This window comes from Hyperoodon ampullatus, assembly GCF_949752795.1.
Source record: "Hyperoodon ampullatus genome assembly, chromosome: 10".
NCBI lineage: Eukaryota > Metazoa > Chordata > Mammalia > Artiodactyla > Ziphiidae > Hyperoodon > Hyperoodon ampullatus.
In genome coordinates this window covers 66528606-66552347 of record NC_136923.1, presented here as the reverse complement: position 1 = coordinate 66552347, position 23742 = coordinate 66528606, and the positions used below count along the sequence as shown (strand labels likewise).

Below are 23742 nucleotides of genomic sequence, written 5' to 3'. Positions count from 1 at the left end.
AAGATAAGCAATGATAGGTGAGACAGAGACCCTGCCTTCAAGAAATCTGAAATATGAGATTGACAAGAAAACAATGACAACAGTATGTGACAAATAATGTAACAAAGCAGGACAAACCTAGGCCAGTAGGAAGCATAAAGGCAGTTAGGAGGGCTTTTAACCTGCGTTCTGAAGAATATAAATAAATATAATTTGGTCTCTGGGTGGGAGTAGAGGGACAATGGAATGTGTGAGGGTCTTGGAAGACAAGTCCTCCAGACAGCAAGGAAGCATGTTCAAAGACTTGCAAGGCTGTCTGGAGGTTCAAGAAACCATAGTTAGTTCAAAAAAAAAACGGAACCACAGGTAGTTCAGAATGACTATAGAGTAAGGTCGGCAGGGGCCAACTCTTGCAGGGTATTGTATTTCCTGGTAGAATTTGGATTTTATCTTCTTCAAATCACTGAGGAGCAACTGTAGGTGTTTCTTTTTTTGTTTGTTTGTTTGTTTTTGGCCTTGCCACATGGCTTGAGGGATCTTAGTTCCCCGACCAGGGATAGAACCTGTGTCCCCTGCAGTGGAAGCGTGGAATCCTAACCACTGGACCACCAAGGAATTCCCCAAAATAGACTTTTTTTTCCTTATTTTATTTGTTTATGTTTTGGCCGCACTGCACGGCCTGCAAATGTAGGTGTTTAATCAAGGCCATGACTTACTCAGATCTTCATTTGGGAAGGATTCCTCTGGCTGCAGTGGGTGAATGGGGCTGAACAGGGCTGGATGGGAGCCAAGAAGAACACTGTTTAAGCAAGAGGGAGAGTCCTAATGAAGTAATGGCAGAGGGCAAAGAGGGAAGGGGTTGAGGATGTCCAGAAGGCAGAAGCATTGGAGTTTATTATCAATGGGATGGAAGGTAGGAGATATATTGACTCCCAGCTTTCTGGCTTAGGCACCTGAAGAGTTAGTTACCTTACTCTTTACTATGGTCATAGGGAAACAGGCAACATTTTACATATTAATTTTTTCTTATAGGACTTTGAGAGAAGAATTTAACTGGAATAATGTTAATAAGTACAATTATTTTATGAATTTAAATCTAGTATTTACCCATTATCTTCCAGGAAAGGGTGCAATTCTTTGGTTAATGTTTCCTTTTTTTAAAAAAATTTATTTATTTTAATTTATTTTATTTTTGGCTGCATTGGGTCTTCGTTGCGGTGCGCAAGTTTCTCATTGCAATGGCTTCTCTTGTTGCAGAGCACAGACTCTAGGTGCGCAGGCTTCAGTAGTGTGGCATGAGGGCTCAGTAGTTGTGGCACACAGGCTTAGTTGCTCCACAGCATGTGGAACCTTCCTGGACCAGGGCTCGAACCTGTGTCCCCTGCATTGGCAGGAGGATTCTTAACCACTGCACCACCAGGGAAGTCCTGGTTAATGTTTCCTGAATGAAGAAAAATTAATTATTACTATTAAGGCAAGGGATCTGGGAGCGATCTAGTGAGTTCTTACAACTAAAGAGGCCCACAAAAGGTGGAGAAGGAATTAGAAACCAACAGAAGACCTCCATCCATCTGTCAATCAACATTTACTGAGCTCTTATTTTGGACAAAGCCCTGTGCTAGGAGGTGGAGATATCCAGGTAAATGAGACACAGTGCTTGCCTTCAAAGATGTGACAGTTTACCTTGCTTATTATCTTTACTCTGGTGTGCTGAAACCTGGAATGCCATTTGCAATTCTGCTCTCTACCTTATGAAAGTGGCAGACGGTATGGTGTAGCTCTCTAGCCACTGGTGTAATTGTACTCATACAACTTTTCTGGGAAGCCTTTGACGAAAAGCAGCAAGAGCCATAAGTGTGTTCCTACCCCCCTTATCCGCCTCTGGGAAATTATCTTGAGGAACTACCTGAGTCAGAGACAAGAAATTATGTACAGGGATGTTTGTTGCTGTTCTAATGAAACAGAGGATACAACCTAAGCTTCTAACAGGAGGGAAATGGTAAAATTGATGGTTCATCCCTATGATGGACTATTGGGTAGTAATTAGAAATGGTATTTTAAAAAAAAATCCTTAATGACGTGGAAAAGACCAGAAAAAAAAGCAGGATACAAATCTCTACAGAATGTGCTCAAAGATATCCATAATTTAGGGTTTTTTTTTTTTTAAGTCAAGTGTCATTCCCCTCACATCCCCCCCCCCCCATAAGTTAGTTTTTTTTAATTAAAAAAATACTATGGGGACTTCCCTGGTGGTGCAGTGGTTAAGAATCCGCCTGCCAATTCAGGGGACATGGGTTTGATCCCTGGTCCGGGAAGATCCCACATGCCACGGAGCAACTAAGCCTGTGCGCCACAACTACTGAGCCTGCGCTCTAGATCCCATGAGCCACAACTACTGAAGCCTCCGCGCCTAGAGCCCGTGCTCCGCAACAAGAGAAGCCACCGCAATGAGAAGCCTGCACACTGCAACGAAGAGTAACCCCTGCTTTCTGCAACTAGAGAAAGCCCACGCGCAGTAACAGAAACCCAGTGCAGCCAAAAATAAATAAAATAAAATAAAAATACTATGTTTTTTCCAAATTTTTGACAGTGGGCATGTTAAAGTATTTCTACAATCAGAACTTTTGGCTTTAGCTTTCTTTTTTTTAAATTAGAGACATATGGCAGAGGAGAAGGCTAGAAAGACAAGCAAAATGACCAAGATTTTGGGAATTCTGTCGCATGAAGATTGACTAAAACTAACTGAAATTCCATATCTTATGTGTCAAGGGCTTAGTGAAATGTCAATAACATTACAGGCATACCTTGAAGATATTGCTGGTTCAGTTCCAGACCATGCAATAAAGCAAATATTGCAATAAAGCAGGTCACAGGAATTTTTGGTTTCCTATGGCATATGTTTATACTATACTGTAATCTATTAAGTGTGCGATAGCATTATGTCTAAAAAAATGTATATATCTTAATTTTAAAACACTTCATTACTAAAAAATGCTAACCATCTTCTGAGCCTTCAGCAAGTTGTGGTAGTAACTTCAAAGATCACTGCTCATAGGATAATGAAAAAGTTTGAAATATTTCAAGAATTACTAAAATGTGACACAGAGACAAGAAGTGAGCAAATACTGTTGGAAAAATTGCAATTGGATAAAAGTTGCTCAGTGCAGGGTTGTCACAGACCTTCAATTTGTAAAAAAACAAAGCAAAGCACAATAAATTGAGGTATGCCTGTAGTTACAATGTATCGAGTGAGTACTATGTGCCAGGTGCCACATGAGTTTATTATCTCTATTTTACAGGGGTAAATAAATTATGTAAATGAGATTCCAACCTAGGTTTGTTTGGTTTCAGATCCTCATCTTTTCTGACAATGCTAAATATAAGCAAATTCAAAAAAGGGTAATAAGCAATTCACAGACAAATCCTGCACATGATTTTCAGCACGTCCAGGGCATCGGCATGGTACCTAGGTTTGGTCTGGGCTGCTGAGAACTTTCATAAGTCATACTCCCTTTTCCTTGCTGGAGGGCATCTGGCTGTATGTATATCCTTCCCTGGAGAATCTGTTTGACACCACAATATATCCTCCTCCTTTACTGCCCAAAATGATGATGCCTTATGATTTGCATTGTGTGTACACATACACACACGTACACACACACATACTCTCTCACTCTTTCCTGGCCCTCCTGTATACCTAAAGAGGAAGCATTGGGCTTCCCTGGTGGCGCAGTGGTTGGGAGTCTGCCTGCTAATGCAGGGGACACGGGTTCGAGCCCTGGGCTGGGAGGATCCCACATGCCGCGGAGCAACTGGGCCCATGAGCCACAACTACTGAGCCTGCACTCCTGGACCCTGTGCTCCGCAACGAGAGGCCGCGATGGTGAGAGGCCCGCGCACTGCGATGAGGAGTGGCCCCCGCTTGCCACAGCTAGGGAGAGCCCTCGCACAGAAGCGAGGACCCAACACAGCAAAAATAAATATAAATTAATAAACTCCTACCCCCAACATCTTCTTAAAAAAAAAAAAAAAAAAGAGGAAGCATTTACTTTTTTGCACCAATAAAGGAATGCAGAATAAACATCTGTTCTTTCAATGTACTACATGCCCCAGCCCATAAGACGTCCAGAGCTTCTGGATGTCAGTGCACCGCGCTCCCCGCCCCGTTTCCCTGCAGTGCTTAATCCAGGCATCTCAGGTTGCGCTCTCCGTTGCGTTTAACTGCATCCCACCTTTACCTCTAGACCTTCTCCCTCACCCGCTCCCAGATGGATGGGCAAAGCCAAGGCCCGGGCGCCGTGACCCTGGACAAATCCTGGTTTCCCCCTCCTCAGCGGAGCTGGGCGGCCCTGCACCCGCATCCCTTCCCCCGGCTGTCTCCCAGCGCGCCTCACCGTCCCCACCTCTACGCTATTGGCGTAGAGGCCACCTCCAGTCGCGCGACCCTCTCATTCCATACGCTCGTTTACGCCGCGCGGAATGGGAGGGCGCGATTCCCGAACGCGGCCTGCGCTGCGAGCGCGCGGCCGTCCGGTAGGCCGGCGCGGCTTTACGCCCTTGACGCAGCGCGCCCAAGATGGCGACGCAGTCGTCGTCCGGGGTGGCGGCGGCAGAGGGGGCGGCGGCCGTGGCGGCAGCGGCGACGGCAGCCGTGACGGCGACGGCGCGGGGCCTGGGCCGGGGGAAATGAGGCGGCCGCGGCGGGCCAGCGGCGGAGCCGTGTAGCGGAGAAGCGGCACCCCTTCCCTGCTTCCCTTGGCCGAGCCGGGGGCGCGCGCGCGCGCGGCCGTCTGGAGCGGACTCCCCACCCTCGACTCCCGCGACCCGCACCTCACCCCCATCCGGGCTCGGAGGATGATGAAGCTCAAGTCGAACCAGACCCGCACCTATGACGGCGACGGCTACAAGAAGCGGGCCGCGTGCCTGTGTTTCCGCAGCGAGAGTGAGGAGGAGGTGAGGCGCCGGGCCGGGCGGGCCTGGGGTCCCCGGGGTCGGTGGCCGCCTCGGGCCGAGGGGCGGGGGGCGCGGCGGGCGCGGCCGCTGGAGAGGGTTTGCCCGGGCCCCGGGTTGGGCCGCTCCTCTCGGACCCAATGAAGTTCCGACGGAATTTCCTGAGGCGAGGAAGAGGAGGAAGGAAAGAGGACGGTGGGCGGAGGGGAAGTGGGTCTGAGCGTGGCCATGCGGCACGGGCCGGGCGGGCGGCTGGGGCACTTCGGAGCGGGCCGCCTGTCACTGGGGAGAGTGGCGGCGGGTAGAAGGCAGTGGGTGGGAAGAGCGTGTGGCTTTCGGTCCAGGCCTGCAGCTTTGGATCCAGAAAGGGCAGCTCCGCACTTGTCAGCCCAGCACATGTGTGTAGAGGCCTCCGTTCACGAGGCGCGGGCCGGCCCTTTGTGACAGAGAAAGAGTCCACTTCATTGGCAGGTTGGGGGTTTGCCGAGGGATTATGTGCGTCTGTGAGCCGGAGTGGGGGTGTCTTAGGAAGATTTAGGGCGTTGTGCAAAAGCCAAAGCCAGTTGTTTATTTTACACTGCTCTGGGTAGCCCTTAGGATGTAGCCTGAGAAGAAAGGACATTTGATTAGATAATCTTAGTGTGTTGAAAATTTTTCATTTTAATTGGGAAGGCCAAAAGCGGTATTTAAGATCTCTGCCCTGACATTCCTCCACTGCCCTATAGGAAGGCCTTTAGGATTAAATTTGCTTGCAGAATAGAAATGCTTAAAATCAGTTTCTTTTTGCATAGGGTACTTAAAAAAATCTCAGCTCCTCACAGCCGTTTCTGTGGTGATAAAGGGAATTCAGAGAAGGCAAATGTTTTGTAAATCCTCACAGAATAGCTGCTTTGGAAATTCATAAGATGCCTGTGGGAACGCGTTTCTCTCATGTGTACGGTGGTAAAATGGCAGTTAAACTGGAAACAATAAAGGACAGTGAAATTCAATATGCTGTATTCCGGCATTCAGCAGTGGGCTATCGTGGCAGGGCTGCAAGTACAGTACATCGTGTTGAAATGGGGAGAAAAGAACTTGACCCGTTAGTTATGAAAAGAAGTTGTGATGAAAGACACAGATGGGTTGCCAGAGTTGCTGTCCAAAGATATTTAGGAGGAAGTGGGAATTTATTGCCTGAAAAAAAAAAGTTAAAAGCACTGTAATTGTGCTGTTGAGAGATTTTGTGTGTTCCCGTTCAGCAAAACAGTAGGAAACTGCATTTGGAAATGTATACTTTTGTCCTAGAATATATTGTAAAAGTCCTCAAAACACATGCATTGTAATAGCCTGTTACGCAGGGCCTTGCTGTAAATTATGTACTTGTTTTGGAATATATGCTTGAGTAAAGTAAAATTATTGGCGATGTTTACTGCTCCAGAGGCTTTGTTCTCTTTATTGTCATATCATATTATGGGAAATCAGATGAGATGACAGGCTGTTAACTGGAGGGAAAACTAATTAGCATAATAACATGTCTTACTATAACACTATGGTTAAATCTGTGAGCACCCCAATTATAAGTAGAAGGGTGTATAATTTACTTGTATGAATGATGCAAGACTTTGTTAAAAAAAATCATACTAGAAATTGAGAACACGTGAGTATTTTGGGTAAGTTGGAAACCCTTTATAGATCATAAGCAAAGTAATAAAGACTTGATTTTCCATTTTCTGTTAAAGTTTTATTATGTACTGGTACAAGCAGCATCAGTGTTAAAACATTTGACTGATCATGGAGTTTACTGAATTTCTTTTTGAACATTGGTTAATGAGCAGAAGATTGATGCATATCTTTCATTCAGATTCAGTAGATGTTACAGCTAAAGCCTAGGAAGAATAAGAAAATAATGAAATGGAACCTATTTTAGATTTGTTCAGTTAAGCAAATATGTATTAAGAGCCTATTGTATAGGCTCTTTTGTGTGTTCTATACAGAATGCTGTATAGGTGCAGCATTCTGTAATGCGGGATTTAAAGATTTACATCCCTCCCTGCCCCCAAAAGTTGAGTAGTTATCCTCCCTTAATTGGGAGGGATTTTGGACCACAAAATAATCTCTAGGGTGCCATTCAACTCTCAGATTATATAATTATGTTGGAAGGGAAGTAATTTGTTAGTTCCCGGAGAACTTTTATGTTCTCAATAGTAGTGCTAGAAACTGGAAGTATTAGCTGCCACACATTGTGGGAATGTGAAATTCAAACTCAATAGGACATTCAACCCAATTTTATTTTTTAATGAGCACTAATGGCTTTAATCAAGATAGAATACGTTACAGAATACTATTAGCATTAATACAACAATAATGTAAGTATGAATAGGACCCTGATTTATAAATTTAGTTAACCAATGTCAGGAAACGTACTTACAATGTAAAGAAAAAGAGATGGAAAGTATTAGCAGATAACAGACCATGAGTCAAACCTTCTAACATTCCATTTTTCCAGCCCCAGAAAATTTTATTTATAGGCCAGCAGTGATAGCAGCTATAATACTGATTCAGGTTAGGGCGTGTGAACATATCCAGCAAATTTACTGAGCAAGTTTATTGAGCACTCACCAAGTGTCAGGTTCTGTGATACAGTTAAAAGGAGACAGACAGTGAGGGAGCTTAGAGGCTAGTGGGACAGACTAAACAACATCATGAAAATGAGTTCCCTTTCCTTCAAACCTCTGGCTGCTTTTCCTGTTGATAAGCAAGCATCAACAGCAGGAAAATCCCCCTCCTTAGACGTTTTACTAATTATGGTGACACATTTTGATAAATTAATATCTTTAGGTTGGGGCAATCCTGATAACTAACATTTCTTTTTTTTTTTTTAAGTAAGTTTATTTATTTATTTTTGGCTGTGTTGGCTCTGTTGCTGCGCGCGGGCTTTCTCTAGTTGTGGCGAGTGGGGGCTACTCTTCATTGTGGTGCATGGGCTTCTCATTGCGGTGGCTTCTCTTATTGCAGAGCACGGGCTCTAGGCACGCAGGCTTCAGTAGTTGTGGCTTGCGGGCTCTAGAGCGCAGGCTCAGTAGTTGTGGTGCACGGGCTTAGTTGCTCCGCAGCATGTGGGATCTTCCCGGGCCAGGGCTCGAACCCGTGTCCCCTGCATTGGCAGGTGGGTTCTTAACCACTGTGCCATCAGGGAAGTCCAACTAACATTTCTTACAGTGCTTTGAACCTGATGTACTGTGTACAGTCTCTTGCCCAGCCTCTGTTTTAACCACTTGGTGCCCTGAACACTTGCTTTTACTCTGTGAGCTGCTGGGCCTGACTGGCCCCGGAGCATGTGGCCTCCCAGCCAGTCATGTGCTTACAAAGAATCAGTTATATTTATCCGTATATCTGTTTATGTTCATTGTACTTGTTATTGTAGTTATGCAGTGTAATTAAATATGACGTCAGCTGGTGAAATTTGAGTTCAAAAAGAATGGTTTTGTGAGAAGTATTTCAAATGCTTTGGAATGGTTTTGTGAAAAGTATTTCAAATGCTTTGGAATAATTTCAAGTCACTAAAAAAAATTGCTGCTCAATTAATATGGATTAGTATACTGAAATAGATGGAGAGGGAGGGAGTTTTAAAAGTCTAGAAGGACTCTGCACATAGATAACTTCATGAATGTTTTCAGATTTTTCTTTGTTTTTAAATATTTATTTATTTGGTTGCGTCGGGTCTTAGTTGCGGCAGGTGGGCTCCTTAGTTGTGGCATGTGAATTCTTAGTCGTGGCATGCATGTGGGATCTAGTTCCTGGACCAGGTATCGAACCCGGGCCCCCTGCATTGGGAGCGTGGAGTCTTAACCACTGTGCCACGAGGGAAGTCCCAGTTTTTTTTTTTCTTCATAGAAACTAAGTTGGGTGATACGACATTCATCTTTGTCATGTCATTCACCTTGGGCCTTCCTAAAGCACTTCCAGTGAAATTTTCCCTCTTCCCCCATTCCTTTCCTTCTTTGGAGCCTCCGTGCTTACAGAAAGTGAGAGATACTAGGGGTGGGATTGCTTGTACTCTGTGTGTCCTCTCTGGACTGGGGGTAGGGGAGTGTAACACAGGCATTTTAGACAGTTGGAGTATCTAGCAATGTGCAGTACTCTTAGAAAGGCTGGTGATACTGACTATACATTGGATGGCATCACAGTGCCTGGGAAAGTTGAAGTTGCTCCTAAGGGGTCTGTGTTTACTGAGGGAGAAAAGTGAGTACTGATAGGATCATCTCAGTTAGATTTCCCTGTGCATTAAAACTGTTTTTAAAAGGAAAGGACAAAAGTGTCCTTAAAGGTCTTAGTTTTGCTTGTTGAGATTTTCCATCAGGGGCCCTGCATCTCTTGGCATGGGGCTCCTGGTTCTCATTTTCTCAGATCCTTGAGCTCACTAGGTTGGATGAGAAGATGATTGACATCGAAGCTCCTCAGTGAGTGGAGTCTCTGGTGGCCTGAGTGTCAGTAAAAATGCCCCAGAGGAGCAGGTGGAAGGACGTCCCTGCCGACTATACCTTCCCCCGGGCTCTAGAGTGGGGAGTAAGGCTCAGGTGGCAATCCCAGGGGCGAAAACCATGACGAAGGGTTTCTAGTCGATCCCAGGCTGGTTGGGGAGTCATTTTTCAGCATATCTTGGTCGTGTACAGTATTACATTGTTCTAGGATCACCATGTGTGCATGGATCCAGTCATCTGACTGGACATTTCTGATCCTCATTTCTCTAAATCTTTTCTGAGGCTTTGTGTGCGTGCGTGTGCACGCGCGCGCGCACACACACACACACACACACACACCCTTTCCCTTGTGTCTGCCTAATAAATACGGGTTAGTCAGATGTTTTTCCCATTACCTCCTTTCCTGCCTACTTCCCAAGATGTGAATTCTGGTCTGAAATTGTACTGCAGTCTTCATTCTTCTTTTCCACTCCTTGCCCTAATCTTTTGCTTTTGGGTGTGGGTGATTCTCATTTCTCAATAAACAGAGTGTTATATATATACTGGGTGTGAAGCAGTCTATATTCTTCTTCATAAAATAGTACAAAAAGGAAGGGCTCTTGTTCAAGAATGCATTTGTTTATTCATTCCTTCAGCACACTTTTTTTTCTTTTTTGGCTGCATGGCTTCCGGGGTCTTAGTTCCCCAACCAGGGATGGAACCCATGCCGCCTGCAGTGGAAGCGTGGCGTCCTAACCCCTGGACCGCCAGGGAAGTCCCTCCACTGTACTATTTTAGCCTAACCCATTATTGCCTCTTGCCTGGATTATTGCTTTATCTTCCTAACTTGTCTCCCTGCTTCTGCCCTTACCCCTCTAGTCTTCACTACTGCAGCTGGTGGAGTGATTCTTCTGACACAGAAGTCAGGTCATGTCACTCCTCTGCTCCAGTGGTGTTCTGTCTCAGTAAATCCAAAGTCTTAACCATGATCTTCAGCACTCTGGATGGTCTGGTCCCCTGCCATAGCTCTGACCTCATCTCTCACCACTCTCCCTCTTACTCATCCCTCTCTTCCAGCCCACTGGCTTCTGTGCTGTTTCTCCCCCATATTATCTGCATGGCTCGCTCCTTCACTTGAGGTCTTTGTTTAATTTTCACCTTATCAGACAGGTCTTTAATGATCACCGTGTATAAGATAACACCAGTCCATTGTGCATCTCTTATGCTTTTTTTTCTTGGCAGCACCTGTCGCCATTAAGACATGCTATGTATTCATCTATATATTGTCTGTTTCCTCTCAAGTGAATGCAAGCTAGTCCCTGAGGATAGGAATTTTTGTCTCTTTTGTCTGTTTTATTCACTTCCGTGTCCTCAGTGCTTAGAACAGTAGTAGATGCTCAATATTATTTGTTGACTGTGTGAATGAGTGAATGAACACATAGTCCCTACTTTCAAGAAGCTTGCAGTCTAGTGGAGGAACTGAAAATAACCAAAATATACCGAATGCTAGTGTCTACCAATAATGTGTTGGTATATAGGTTTCAGAGAAGTCTCCCAGTTCTTTTCTTATTTCCAGTCATAGTGACAGGGTGTCTGATAATCTTGAGTATCAGCCTATCGAAAGTATGTGTGTATTCGGTTGTAAATACTTTCAGAATCTTATTGGACCGTCCCATCATAGGACATATAGGATTTCTTTCAGATGCTGAACTTGAGAGTCTGTGCCATCTCACAGGATTTGTGTTGGCTAATTGATATAATGTACTGATCCCCAACCCTAGTGGTGCAGTACCTGAGGGAAAAGGATTTTCATTTTGCTCATAGCCTGGAACCTTTTATTAATAAGTAAATAAATGCACCAACAGACTACAATCAAGTAGTAGATACTGTTTTAATGACTTGTTGGTAGTGGTTCATAGTCAACAATGTATGTCAAATCGGTATTCTAAAGTTAATATTAACGTAATTAATTTGAAGATGAAGTTTGATAGGGATGCTCATAAAATTTTCCTGTCATTATTGCTTTGTTCTTTATGTAGGTCAGAGTAAAAGAAACACAATGTAAAGTTTATGGGTGCTGAGTCTAAAGCATTTGATTGATGGTGGCTAACGTGAAACAGAACAAAGAAACCATCATAGGCAAAAAAGATAATAAGATGTTATGCGGTTAAAAGAAGAATAAAGAATTGAATTTGGAAATAAAGTTCAAACTTAAAATTTAGTAATAAAACATATGCATCTGAGTTTCTGAGTAAAATCCTCACAACACCCAAGAAAACTTCTTGAATCCAGTTTGAGAATTTCTGCCTTAAAGTAACATGGGTGCTTGAGTGTTCACAATGTTTTTCCCAGCCTTTTTGAAGGCTTTGCTTCCTCACCCTTTGAATAGGGAAAAGTGTTTATTCTTATATTCATTCATTCATTTACTCATTTGTTCTGCAGAATTTTATTGAGTGCCTACTTCCAGGTTTGACACTGTTCTGGGGACACAGTGATGAACAAGGCGGAATGGAAGTCATTGCTTTTGTGAAGCATCTAATATAAATGCCAGGAGACAGTAAATGAGCAAAAATATCAGTGAACTTGATGATTTTAGGCAGTGGTGGGTGCTGAGCAGAAACTAAGTGTAGGATGTGACTGAGATTGGGGTGGGGGGAATTGGCAAATTTTGATTGGGTGGTCTCTGAAAGGCAAGGTAGAGGGAAGAGCAATTACAGAGGCCCCAAGTGGAGAATGAGCTTGGGAAGGAGGAAGAACTGGAAGCCAGCCAGTATAGCTGGAGATGTTAGAGAGGTGGGAGGGAACCAGATCCTGTGGGGCCTTGTCACCTTTCCAGTTTTCCTGGCTCTCCTTTACCCCGTCCTGCAAAGCCAGCCAGCAAACAAACAAAGCCAGCCAGCAAACAAACCAGTAACATCCCGTGAAACCACCTTCCTTCCTTTGAATATGAGGTGTAAAGTGAATAGGATGGTAAAAGAGTTTATGAGAAAAAGCTGTATTTAAGTAATGTCCAGGTGGAGATAAAATAAAGTACTGTAATCTTTTCAAGAGATAAGTCTGAAAGGACCCGAAGTAGAGACCCTAAAGTTTCTTTACACTCTTTTTAGGGTAGTTTACTCAGAAAGACTATCTTTTTTTTTTTTTTTTTTTTTTTTTTGCGGTACGCGGGCCTCTCACTGTTGTGGCCTCTCCTGTTGCGGAGCACAGGCTCCGGACGCGCAGGCTCAGCGGCCATGGCTCACGGGCCCAGCCGCTCCGTGGTATGTGGCATCTTCCCGGACCGGGGCACGAACCCGTGTCCCCTGCATCGGCAGGCGGACTGTCAACCACTGCGCCACCAGGGAAGCCCCAGAAAGACTATCTTGAATAGGTAATATATATGAACACACTACAAAATTCAAAAGGTACAAAGGATATGGAGTGAAAGGTAAATCTTCCCACCGGTCTTCTCTAGCCACCCCGTTTCTCACCCTCAGTTCTTCTTTCAGAGGTTGTGTGTGTGTGTGTGTGTGTGTGTGTGTGTGTAGCAGGCTGTTGCACACAAGTCAGGTAGTTAGCTTATAAAAGTTAGTACTGCAGTGTATTGCTAATAAAAGGTTGGAGGACATTTTTTGTTTAATAGAACAAAGGCTTGCCAATTTTTCCTAGAAATGTATTTGAACCCAGGCCACTCGAGTATGTTTGACTTTTCAACACTTACCTAGTTTTATTGAGGGTTTGGTTACCTTAAATGCCAGGGATTCTTCTAGAGTGGGGAACTGCTGGGAATGGAGTGGTTTTGTGTGTGTGTGTGTGTGTGTGTGTGTGTGTGTAGGTTCAGTTCTTGTGAGGCTGGGGATGTGTTGGCAGTGGGCTGTATGTGTTAGGAGAGTGCTGTCACGGGGAAGCTAGTTGCCTTCAAGCTCCTGAAAAGCAGCTCAGCAGTCGTCCAAGTCAGACTGGGTTTGCTGATTTCTGAACTCCCATTGTTTAGACTACTCAGAGTTGATTAAGCCATAGTACCTTCCTTCTCAAGGTAATGTATGAGCCTAAATATGATAGGATGCTGTTCGCTTTAGCCATGTGCCTTTGTCCCCAGCTGTGGAATGGGGAGCAGGTAGAATTCTGAGTGGAATTGTGGCTTTTCAGCTCTTCTTGAGACAGGCTGTGAGATAATAGAAAATATATATTGATCTCTGTCCCCGGTTCCTGGCATAGAGCTCCTTAAACGCTTGTAATTTCCTAAGTGACAAGAACACTAGGAGTGCCTCTTATTCTAATATTGGTCTTTGACCTCTGTTCCTGACACAGGGCTCCTGAAACTCTTGTAATTTCCTGGGTGATAGGAGTGTCTTTTGTTCTGACGAGGCAACTCTGGGTGGGCACCTGGATGGCTCCTGGATGAGGACTGGTCACTGGAAAGACCAAGCCGTGATTAGAAGCTTGGAATTTTCAGCCCTGCCCCCCATTCTCTTGAGAAGGGAGATAAGCTGAAAATGGAGTTAATGATTGATCATGCCTATGTAATGAAGCCTCTGTGGGGTTTGGTGAACTTCCAGTGGGCAAACACATCCACACTGGGAGGGTGGTGTACCCAAACTCCATGGGAACAGAAGCTCCTGCATTTCAGGATCCTTCCTGACCTCACCCTATGTATCTCTTCATCTGGCTGTTCATCTGTATCCTTTAATAAGCTGGTAAATGTAAGCAAGTGTTCCCTGAGTTCTGTGAGCCGCTCTGGCAAATTAATGGAACCCAAGGAGGGGGGTGATTGGAACTGCCGATCTATAGCTGGTTGGTCAGAAGCACGTGGGCTTGTGACTGGCATCTGAAGGGGGAGAGGGACAGTCCTGTAGGACTGAGCCCTTAATCTGTGGGATCTTCAGGTAGACACTTTCTCTGGGTAGATAGTGACAAAATTGAGTTAAGTTGTAGGACACCCAGCTAGTGTTGCAGAGACTTGCTTGGTGTGGAAAACCCCGCACGTATTTGGTAATCAGAAGTCTTAGAAGTCAAGCATTCTTTTTTTTTTTTTTTGGCTGTGTTGGGTCTTGGTTGCTGCGCGCGGGCTTTCTTTAGTTGCCGTGAGCAGGGGCTACTCTTCGCTGTGGTGTATGGGCTTCTCATTGCGGTGACTTCTATTGTTGTGGAGCATGGGCTCTAGGCGAGCGGGCTCAGCAGTTCTGGCTCGTGGGCTCTAGAGCACAGGCTCAGTAGTTGTGGCGCATGGGCTTAGTTGCTCCGCGGCATGTGGGATCTTCCCGGACCAGGGCTCGAACCCGTGTCACCTGCATTGGCAGGCGGATTCTTAACCTCTGTGCCACCAAGGAAGTCCCAGAAGTGAAGCATTCTGTGTGAGTAGTAAAGGAGACACACAGGGAAGAAATACACAGCAGGGAAGAACTAGGTTTTTCCCTACTCAAGAAGGAAGAAAACTGTATTTTTTTCCTTCTCACAGACCATGCCTTAAACTTCTTTTCTCTCTCTTCCTAACACTCCCCACAAAGTGCCAACCCAGATCTGGGTATGGGAGGACTTGACAGAAAAAGGTCATCACAGTGCAACCTCCTGATTTAATTGGAAATAAAAACAAATTACTGAATGATACACCTATATTCAAATGTAAGCACCAAAAGTATTGCAAAGCAAACATGAGTGGGTTTTTTCCCTTTTTTTTGGACATCTTATCATTTATTTTATTATTTTTTAAAATTTATATTTTTGTTTATTATTATTATTTTTTTGGCTGTGTTAGGTCTTCATTGTTGCGCGCGGGCTTTCTCTAGTTGCAGAGAGCGGGGGCCACTCTTTGTTGCAGTGCACGGGCTGCTCATTGCGGTGGCTTCTCTTGTTGCGGAGCACAGGCTGTAGGCGTGCGGGCTTCAGTAGTTGTGGCTCACTGGCTCTAGAGCGCAGGTTCAGTAGCTGTGGTGCATGGGCTTAGTTGTTCCGCGGCATGTGGGATCTTCCCGGACCAGGGCTCAAACCTGTGTCCCCTACTTGGCAGGCAGATTCTTAAGCACTGCGCCACCAGGGAAGCCCTGACATCTTATTTTTTAAATTGTGTTCTGCTGCTGCTTTCTTAGTGTAACCAGATTCGCAGAAACAGTCTACTTTTTTTTTTTTTTTTTTTTTGCGTTACGCGGGCCTCTCACTGTTGTGGCCTCTCCCCTTGCGGAGCACAGGCTCCGGACGCACAGGCTCAGCGGCCATGGCTCACGGGCCTAGCCGCTCCGCGGCATGTGGGATCCTCCCGGACCGGGGCACGAACCCGTGTCCCCTGCATCTGCAGGCGGACTCTCAACCACTGCGCCACCAGGGAAGCCCCTAACAGTCCACTTTTGGTTACGTATCTGAGGCAGGATAAGAGCATGGTTTTTGTGTGCTTTGTCCAAATATACTTTAAAAAATTGGTAAGCAGTGTTGGATGCTTTTTAACTCCTCTTAAATGGAAAATTAGTAACTCAAGTGTCATAAAGCATTATCTTATGGGGAGGGTGGGAGGAAGGGAGATGCAGGAGGGAGGAGATGTGGGGACATATGTATACGTATAACTGATTCACTTTGTTATAAAGCAGAAACTGACACACCACTGTAAAGCAATTATACTCTAATAAAGATGTTAAAGGGCTTCCCTGGTGACGCAGTGGTTGAGAATCCGCCTGCTGATGCAGGGGACACGGGTTCGTGTCCCGGTCCGGGAAGATCCCACATGCCGCGGAGCGGTTGGGCCCGAGAGCCATGGCCACTGAGCCTGCGCGTCTGGAGCCTGTGCTCCGCAACGGGAGAGACCAAAACAGTGAGAGGCCCGCGTACCGCAAAAAAAAAAAAAAAAAAAAGATGTTAAAAAAAGCGCATTATCTTATGTTGTGGTAAGTATTTTGTGAGCACTTCCAAAAAGAGATAAAGACAGTGAATTTCTACTCCATATTAAAAAATTATTACAAAAAAAAAAAAAATTTAAAGCAAGTAGAAACAAAATGTTATAAAGAGAAGAAGAGTAATATAAACAAAAAAGAAATGATCCCTTAGGTAGACTTTCTTTGTATACAGTTAGTTGATCTCTTTGTTCATAAAAGAGTAAAGTCCTTTTAAAGAACTGCCTGGGGCTTCCCTGGTGGCGCACTGGTTGAGAGTCCGCTTGCCGATGCAGGGGACACGGGTTCGTGCCCCAGTCCGGGAAGATCCCACATGCCGCGGAGTGGCTGGGCCCGTGAGCCATAGTCGCTGAGCTTGCGCGTCCGGAGCCTGTGCTCCGCAACGGGAGAGGCCACAACACTGAGAGGCCCGTGTACCGCAAAAAAAAAAAAAAAGAACTGCCTGGAAAATCTTTTCTTTGAGTCTGTTATTTAACACTTCTCTCATTTGCTTTATGAGAGCAGCTTAGCAATGATGAACAGAAATGGATATGAACTTAGACATACAGTGCTTCTACTTCTATAAGAAGGAGGAAGGATGGTGATGTGTCTTTGAATATTTAAGAATCCTAGTAAAATATGCTATAAGAAAAGTTATATGCTTTTATAAAACACTTTTTGTAGTGAGTAGTATGAGCTAATATATTTTAAGTAATGGGAACTTTTGATTATTTAATTTTTCATTTTCTTCTTTGCAGAAATAACTCGTTTACTAGACTTATATTCAGTCATCATTTACTGAGTGTGCTGAGCCCTGACTCAGGGTTTTTATACCTATCGCTGCAATGCTTATTTCTTCCCAGTAGGTTTTGTAGTTTTAGTAGACTGCCTTTAATAATTATAAGACGAGGGACTTCCCTGGTAGTCCAGTGGCTAAGACTCCGTGCTCCCAATGCAGGGGGCACGGGTTCGATCCTTGGTCAGGGAATTAGATCCCGAATGCCTCAACGAAGATCCCGAGTGCTGCAATTAAGAGCCGGCGCAGCCAATCAATCAATCAATAAAATTAAATAAATAAATAAAATTAAATAAATAAAAAAAATAAGACGGAACCTTTAAATTTCATTGGTAAAATGAGTTAGGAAGTCTCTGTATGTAATAACTATATTTCTGTGGTATTTTCATGGGTTTGACACTGTTTAAAAAGGAGCTAGCTTGGTATCATCCTTCAGCCAGGCACTCTGAGTGACTTTTTCTTTCAAAAAGGAATTTTTTTGTTTAGTACAAAAGTAATTGTATCTATAAAGAATGCTTCAAACTGAGGGGTTTAAGGTGTGTAGAATACAGAATCCGAGCTCTTGAGGAGCTTTAAACTTTTGCAAGATGCAGTTTAGGTTATAAAGTGTAAAATAGAAAAGTGATGGAGAGGAATTTGAAGGAGTCTGTGAAGATGAGGTGGAATATTAGGGACAGTTTTGTGGGGTGTGTGGCACCACACCTAAATGTCTTGGTTGGATTTGAGTAGCTGACAAAGAATATTCCAGATGGGAGACATGGGGCCAGGTAGGCCATGGAAAGTCAGAGGCCTGGATATATAGCCCTTGAAAGCCTGTTTGGCCTAAAGTGTTGTGAGGACCACAAATTGTTGGCTTGTGGCTGTTTTGGGGCTGCAAGATAATTTAAGAATTTTTTTTTTTTTTTCGGTATGTGGGCCTCTTACTGTTGTGGCCTCTCCCGTTGCGGAGCACAGGCTCCGGACGCGCAGGCTCAGCGGCCATGGCTCACGGGCCCAGCCGCTCCACGGCATGTGGGATCTTCCCGGACTGGGGCATGAACCCGTGTCCCCTGCATCGGCAGGCGGACTCAACCACTGCGCCACCAGGGAAGCCCAAGAATTTTTAAAAATTAGTTGCCAACATACTAATATTGAAAATTTTCAAATAAGAAATCTGGTCTTTAGGTTTTTCTTGAAAAATCAGAAGATCCAGCAGCACTGGGCTAGCATTCCTATGTGAGGACTATGGCCAGAGCTGAGTGGTGGCTGCTCTTTGGACTCTCCGCCCCCTTCAGTTGGCCAACATCCCTTATTCCATTCCCTGTTTTCTCTGTGATACCAGGGCCCAGGGTCAGCTGCCATTTATTGTGGTGGCTGAGATGTTCTTGCCTTCTGAAGGTAGAGTTAAGAGGAAGGTCAAATATTTCTCGTACCCTTGTAAATTTCTCTCAAAAGCGGGAAGATGGAAGATAAAAAAGGCTACATGTTTCAAGAAAAATGGGAGAGTGCTGATTTCTTTGTGGAGATGAAAATACTCTTACCTCTTTACTTTGGAAACATGATGTGTCTCTGTCAGAATAATCTGATGGACTTCACACACTTATACCCTGCCTAGGCCCCATATGGTGTCATTTGAGTTTTGGTGTCTGTGGTGGTGAAGAGCTTGGGCCCTGGAGTCAGTCGGGGAGGGAGCCCTGGCTCTTACACTCACTAGTCTGTGATCTTGAGCCAATTACTTTACATCTCTACACGTCATTTCCTCCCATGTAATAATAATACCTTCCTATTTCATTGTAGTGTGGGAAGATGAAGTGAAATTATTTATTATATAGAACACTTAGTCCAGGGGCTGGCACAAGTTAATATTCAGTGTCAGCTATGTAAATATAAAACCAAGAAAAAGGCAATTTCTACTTCTAACTTGGGGTTGTAGTAAATTGTGATAAGAAGATGGTTTGGGGAGTTTCTGAACCTCAGTTGTTTGTATTTGTTTGTTAATTTAGCTAGTGCTTCTTGAGCTGTAGGCACTGTTCTGTGTTCAGTGAACAAGGCCCCGACCTTCACGTTGTTTACAGTCTGACAGTGGAGATAGATAAGCCAGCAATTGCAATATAGTGCGATATTTGGAGTAGAAGTTCTTACAGTAGTTCAGTGATCCTCTGGTTCATCTTCTGTGGCAATTTTAGTGTTAGAAAAGGTACCAGACAGGGCAGACAGAGTACTTGGTGATGGTGAGCCCTGTTCATAGGAGCATGGCACTGTAAGTGGTCCACCATCTTTCCTTCTTCCCTTAGATCATCGTTTATGGAGCAGCTACCATTGATAAGGCAGAAAAGAGGAAAGAGAAGCCTTTCTCTGGATAGAGAAAGCCCTTATCCTCTGCCTGCCTCCCTGCTCTGCCTCCAGTCTGTGCTGGGAGAAAGAGAAGTTAAGAGGGACCAACCCAACCAATGTCTGGGGGGGGGAAAAAAGATACTTTTCCTCCTCATCCCCACAGACTTGAAAACAAAAAGCTCAACAGAGAACCCTACCAATTTTGAACTTTGGAGCTGCTGCTGGAACCAGGAAAATCTTTCAAAATTTAACTTATTTTTTATTTCATGATATTAATACGATGTACCATTAAAAATTTGTACTTTATTGCATATCTAAGAAATAATTTTAAATGCATGAAAGAAAACCAGTGTGACAACTTATATTTATTTAAAATAATCCCTGTGGATTGCTTTGCTTTTATAATTAAACTTTTTTTTTTTTTTAAGTAGAAATATAACGCTATGGGAGAAAGAAATAGGGAGATGAATTCTTCTTGGGTTTGAGAAGGTGTGTGGCTTGGAAGGACTTGGCAGAGGACTTGATCAGGAGACTTGGGGGAGAGCATGCTGTGGTCAGACTGAGCAGAAGAGGCCAAGGGCAGTTGAGGCAATGGCATACACTGGGGAGCCTCTGGAGAAGAGTTTGGGGCTATGGTGCAGGGATTTGGAGTGTACTGAATGATTGATTTTTCTGGCAGAAAATCAGAGAGCATAGAATAATGTTTCTGGAGTCGTTCTGTGAATAACTTTGGAAGTGGGTGTGTCTCTGGAGAGAGGGTTAAGTGTTTATTATTTCTAGGGTCTCTGGCCCACTCTTCCTTCCTCAGAGCATTCTCTGCTTTTTGGAGAAAGCCCCTCTTGGAGAGGAAGAAGAGCCCACTTACCACCCCAGAAACCAAATGGGCCGGTGTGCTAGCTCCCTTCTCTGATGGGCCTGTGTGGGTACAGGATTCAGACTCCACTAGTTGGCTGCTCAGTGCTTGGAGGCTGGGTTCTGAGGAGGCTGCTGGAGGGTGAGTGGAGGGCAATGGCTGTATGCTGACCAGATGTCTGTGTTGTAGACGCAGGCTGTGCCTCTTGCTGCCAGCCCTGGAGTGCCCGTGGTATGGACCCATCTTCCAAGCCTGGCCCTATAGTCCCTGCCACTCCAATTTTCTGAGCCTTTGATGTTTCTTCCATTACATTCTTTTTGGCTACAGACAGCCAGACTTGGTTTCTGTTCTAGCAACCCAAGAACACTGTCTAATATACCCCCTGGGTCATTTTTTAAGGTAACCTCCTTACTAATCCAGTGTACCAGACAGATGTCTGTGTCTTGAGTCAGAATTTTCATTTATTTATTTTTCTGGGAGAGCTTTTTCATTTTATTTATGGAGCAGACTTTAACATTCCCCCCTCCCTTTTTTGTGATAAAAATTTTTTCATGCTAAAGTTTGTAAAATTTATTTTAAGTGGCCAAAAAATAATCCAGTCAGATTAGAGCAAATGTAACTAACACTGACCTGAACTGATATTTTTATGAAACGCTTACCAGCATCATACCCTCCTACCCTTGATGCTTATGGTTTCTTTTTTTAGAGTTGACCTATAGAATATTTGAGAATGTGTGAATTTTTAATATTTTAAACCTTATGGGTGTCAAGGTCCAGATAAAAAATGAATTTTAAAAATGCAAGCTTATGAAAACTGTAGGATGCTTCTTTTTTATTTTTTAATAAATTTATTTATTTATTTATTTATGGCTGCGTTGGGTCTTCGTTGCTGCGCACGGGCTTTCTCTAGCTGCAGTGAGCTGGGGCTATTCTTTGTTGTGGTGTGCGGGCTTCTCATTGCCGTGGCTTCTCTTGTGGAGCACGGGCTCTAAGGCGCGCGGGCTTCAGTAGTTGTGGCACGTGGGCTCAGTAGTTGTGGGTCGTGGGCTCTAGAGTGCAGGCTCAGTAGTTGTGGCGCACGGGCCCAGTTGCTTCGCAGCATGTGGGATCTTCCCGGACCGGGGCTCAAACCCGTGTCCCCTGCATTGGCAGGAGGATTCTTAACCACTGCGCCACCAGAGAAGCCCTGTAGGATTCTTCTTAAAGTGCACATTGTAACCAAGTTCTATCTTGGTTAACAAGAATTTATTGAGTCCTTACTTTATACAAAGCACTATTCTAGGTGCAGTGATGATTTTTAAAACTGTGGACATGTTCCCTAGTCTCCAGGAAGATGCTTTTCTAAACTGATGAATTAAATTTCCTTTAGCCATTTCAGTACAGTTGAACACATGGCTACTGTGGGTCTTGTGTGGGGTCAGATAGAAAAATTGAAAAGGCAAGACTTAACAGTACTTGGAGCAAATAGAAAAAAATGTAGGGAATTCCCTGGTGGTCCAGTGGTTAGGACTTGGCACTTTCACTGCTGGGGCCCAGGTTCAGTCCCTAGTTGGGGAACTAAGATCCCACAAGCTGCGAGGTACCTCCAAAAAACAACAACAAAAAAAAAGCCGTGTTTTGGAGGTACATGAGGTTGGAGGCAAAATACTGAAAGAGTCAATCTTGGGCTTTAAGAAATGGATGGAATTTAGATAGATAGGAAGGAGGGGAAAGGGTATGTTAGGAGAAGGGGGCTCACTATGATTGGGGTTGGGAATGAGCTGGTTGCGCGCTCGAGACTGAGCGCCTGAGCCTGGGGTGGGGCTAGTGGTGTGTTTATGGGAGGTTTATGGTGTAGAACCTTGATTTCAGAGGATGAGGACTTTGGTTTGATCCCACAGTGGGGAACCATAATTGTCCTTCAAAGGGTTGTTGTGGAAAGGCTCGAGATTGGAATGTAGGATAAACGCTGGGCTTTTCACCACAAGGAACCGTTGGGAGAATGCTACTCTGTGCTAGAATTGAGAGCCATGGCAGCAGGGGAATGAAGTGAAGGACTGAAGTAGGAGGAGATGCAATCAAAGGAATGGACAGATTTAGTGAAGGGATGGTATGTTAAAGATGAAGGGGGTTTTGTTTTTGTTGTTAATGTTTATTTATTTATTTATTTATTTATTATTGGCTGTGTCGGGTCCTAGCTGCAGCATGCGGGATCCTTTGCTGTGGTGTGCGGGCTCCAGAGCGTGCAGGCTCTCTGGTTGTGGCGCACGGTCTTAGTAGTTGAGGCAAGTGGGCTTAGTTGCCCCGTGGCATGTGGGATCCTAGTTCCCCGATCGGGGATCGCACCTGTGTCCCCTGCATTGGAAGGCAGATTCTCAACCACTGGACCACCAGGGAAGTCCCTGAAGGGGGCTTTGGTTAAATATGACTTTAAAATTTTGATCCTGGGTGGCAGGAAAAATGGAAATTTAGAAGAGAGGTTGGTTTTGGAGAGAAGATGAGACTTTGGTTTTTGTTATGTCAAATTGGAAGTAATGCAGTGAACTGATGTTGTAGGATTAGAGGAGCGAGAAGTCAAGACTATGGGTAGAGAGTTGAGTGTCAGGGACTTAGATGGGTAGAATGGAGAGTCAGCATAAGAGAAAATGCACAAAGAGAAAAGCTGAGGGCAGGGCCTGAGCTTGGGGCCCCATAGCAGCCAGAGAGGGAGGAGAACATTTCAGAAGGGAATGGTGGACGATAGTGTCAGACCTCGAGCAGTCAAATAGTGTGAACGCGAGATGGAGTAATGGAATGAACAACGGCTATCGAAAGCTGTTCCAGTAAAATGGTAAGATGGACTCATAGATTTGGGTTGATTAGGACAGGTTTTAGGACGGAAATGCACTTTCTACTGAGACTGGAGGGTGGATAAAAGAAAAAAACCTAGGGACCTCCCTGGTGGTTCAGTGGCTAAGACTCTGGACTCCCAATGCAGGGGGCCTGGGTTTGATCCCTGGTCAGGGAACTAGATCCCACATGCCGCGATTAAGAGTTTGCATGCTGCAACTAAAGATCCCACATGCCGCAACTAAAGATCCTCCACTCAGCAACAAAGATCCCATGTGCCTCAACTAAAAAGACCCAGTGCGGCCAAATAAATAAAGGAAAAGAAAAAGAAAAGAAAAGAAAAAAACCTAGAGCCTGAATTATACTGATGTGAATTTGAGAAAACTCCTTCCAGATGACCCCATCCTTCTGAGAAAGAGAAGTGAAGTATATTTACTGGAAGTGGTCTGGTGATAGGAATTTGAGAGGCAAGAAGTCTGGCAGAGTTGCAGTGGTTTGGTTGGGATTGAAATGATAGTTTCTAAGGTTGGGAGTTGAATGGTATGTATCCTCACAAACAGTTGTGGGCCTACTGTGTATAGAGCACCATGGAGGATAAACTAAGAGCAGGAGAGACACTTGTAGAACTCTGGTAACTTATAATCTGTTGGGCTCAAAAGAGGATAGAATTGATGGTGTTTAAGTTTTGTTTATTTCCTTATCCCTTTTCACATAGGAGCTGGAGAGGGGAAGGGGAACAGTGGAGATGTTCCAAGGTCTGGGACTGAT

At 44.6% G+C, this 23742-nt stretch overlaps 1 protein-coding gene across 2 annotated transcripts in view; it reads left to right on the top strand.

The window, feature by feature from the left end:
• Positions 1 to 4833: 4833 nt before the first annotated feature.
• The window catches only part of LOC307059742 (diphosphoinositol polyphosphate phosphohydrolase 1), a gene marked incomplete at its 5' end in the record, with an annotated part of 94647 nt that continues 75738 nt past the window's right edge, over positions 4834 to 23742 (top strand). For both annotated transcript variants that reach the window (XM_079713934.1, XM_079713933.1), the window contains one exon: positions 4834 to 4932. In XM_079713934.1, the coding sequence (XP_079570060.1) occupies positions 4834 to 4932 (99 nt within the window). The remainder of the gene's footprint in view (positions 4933 to 23742) is intronic.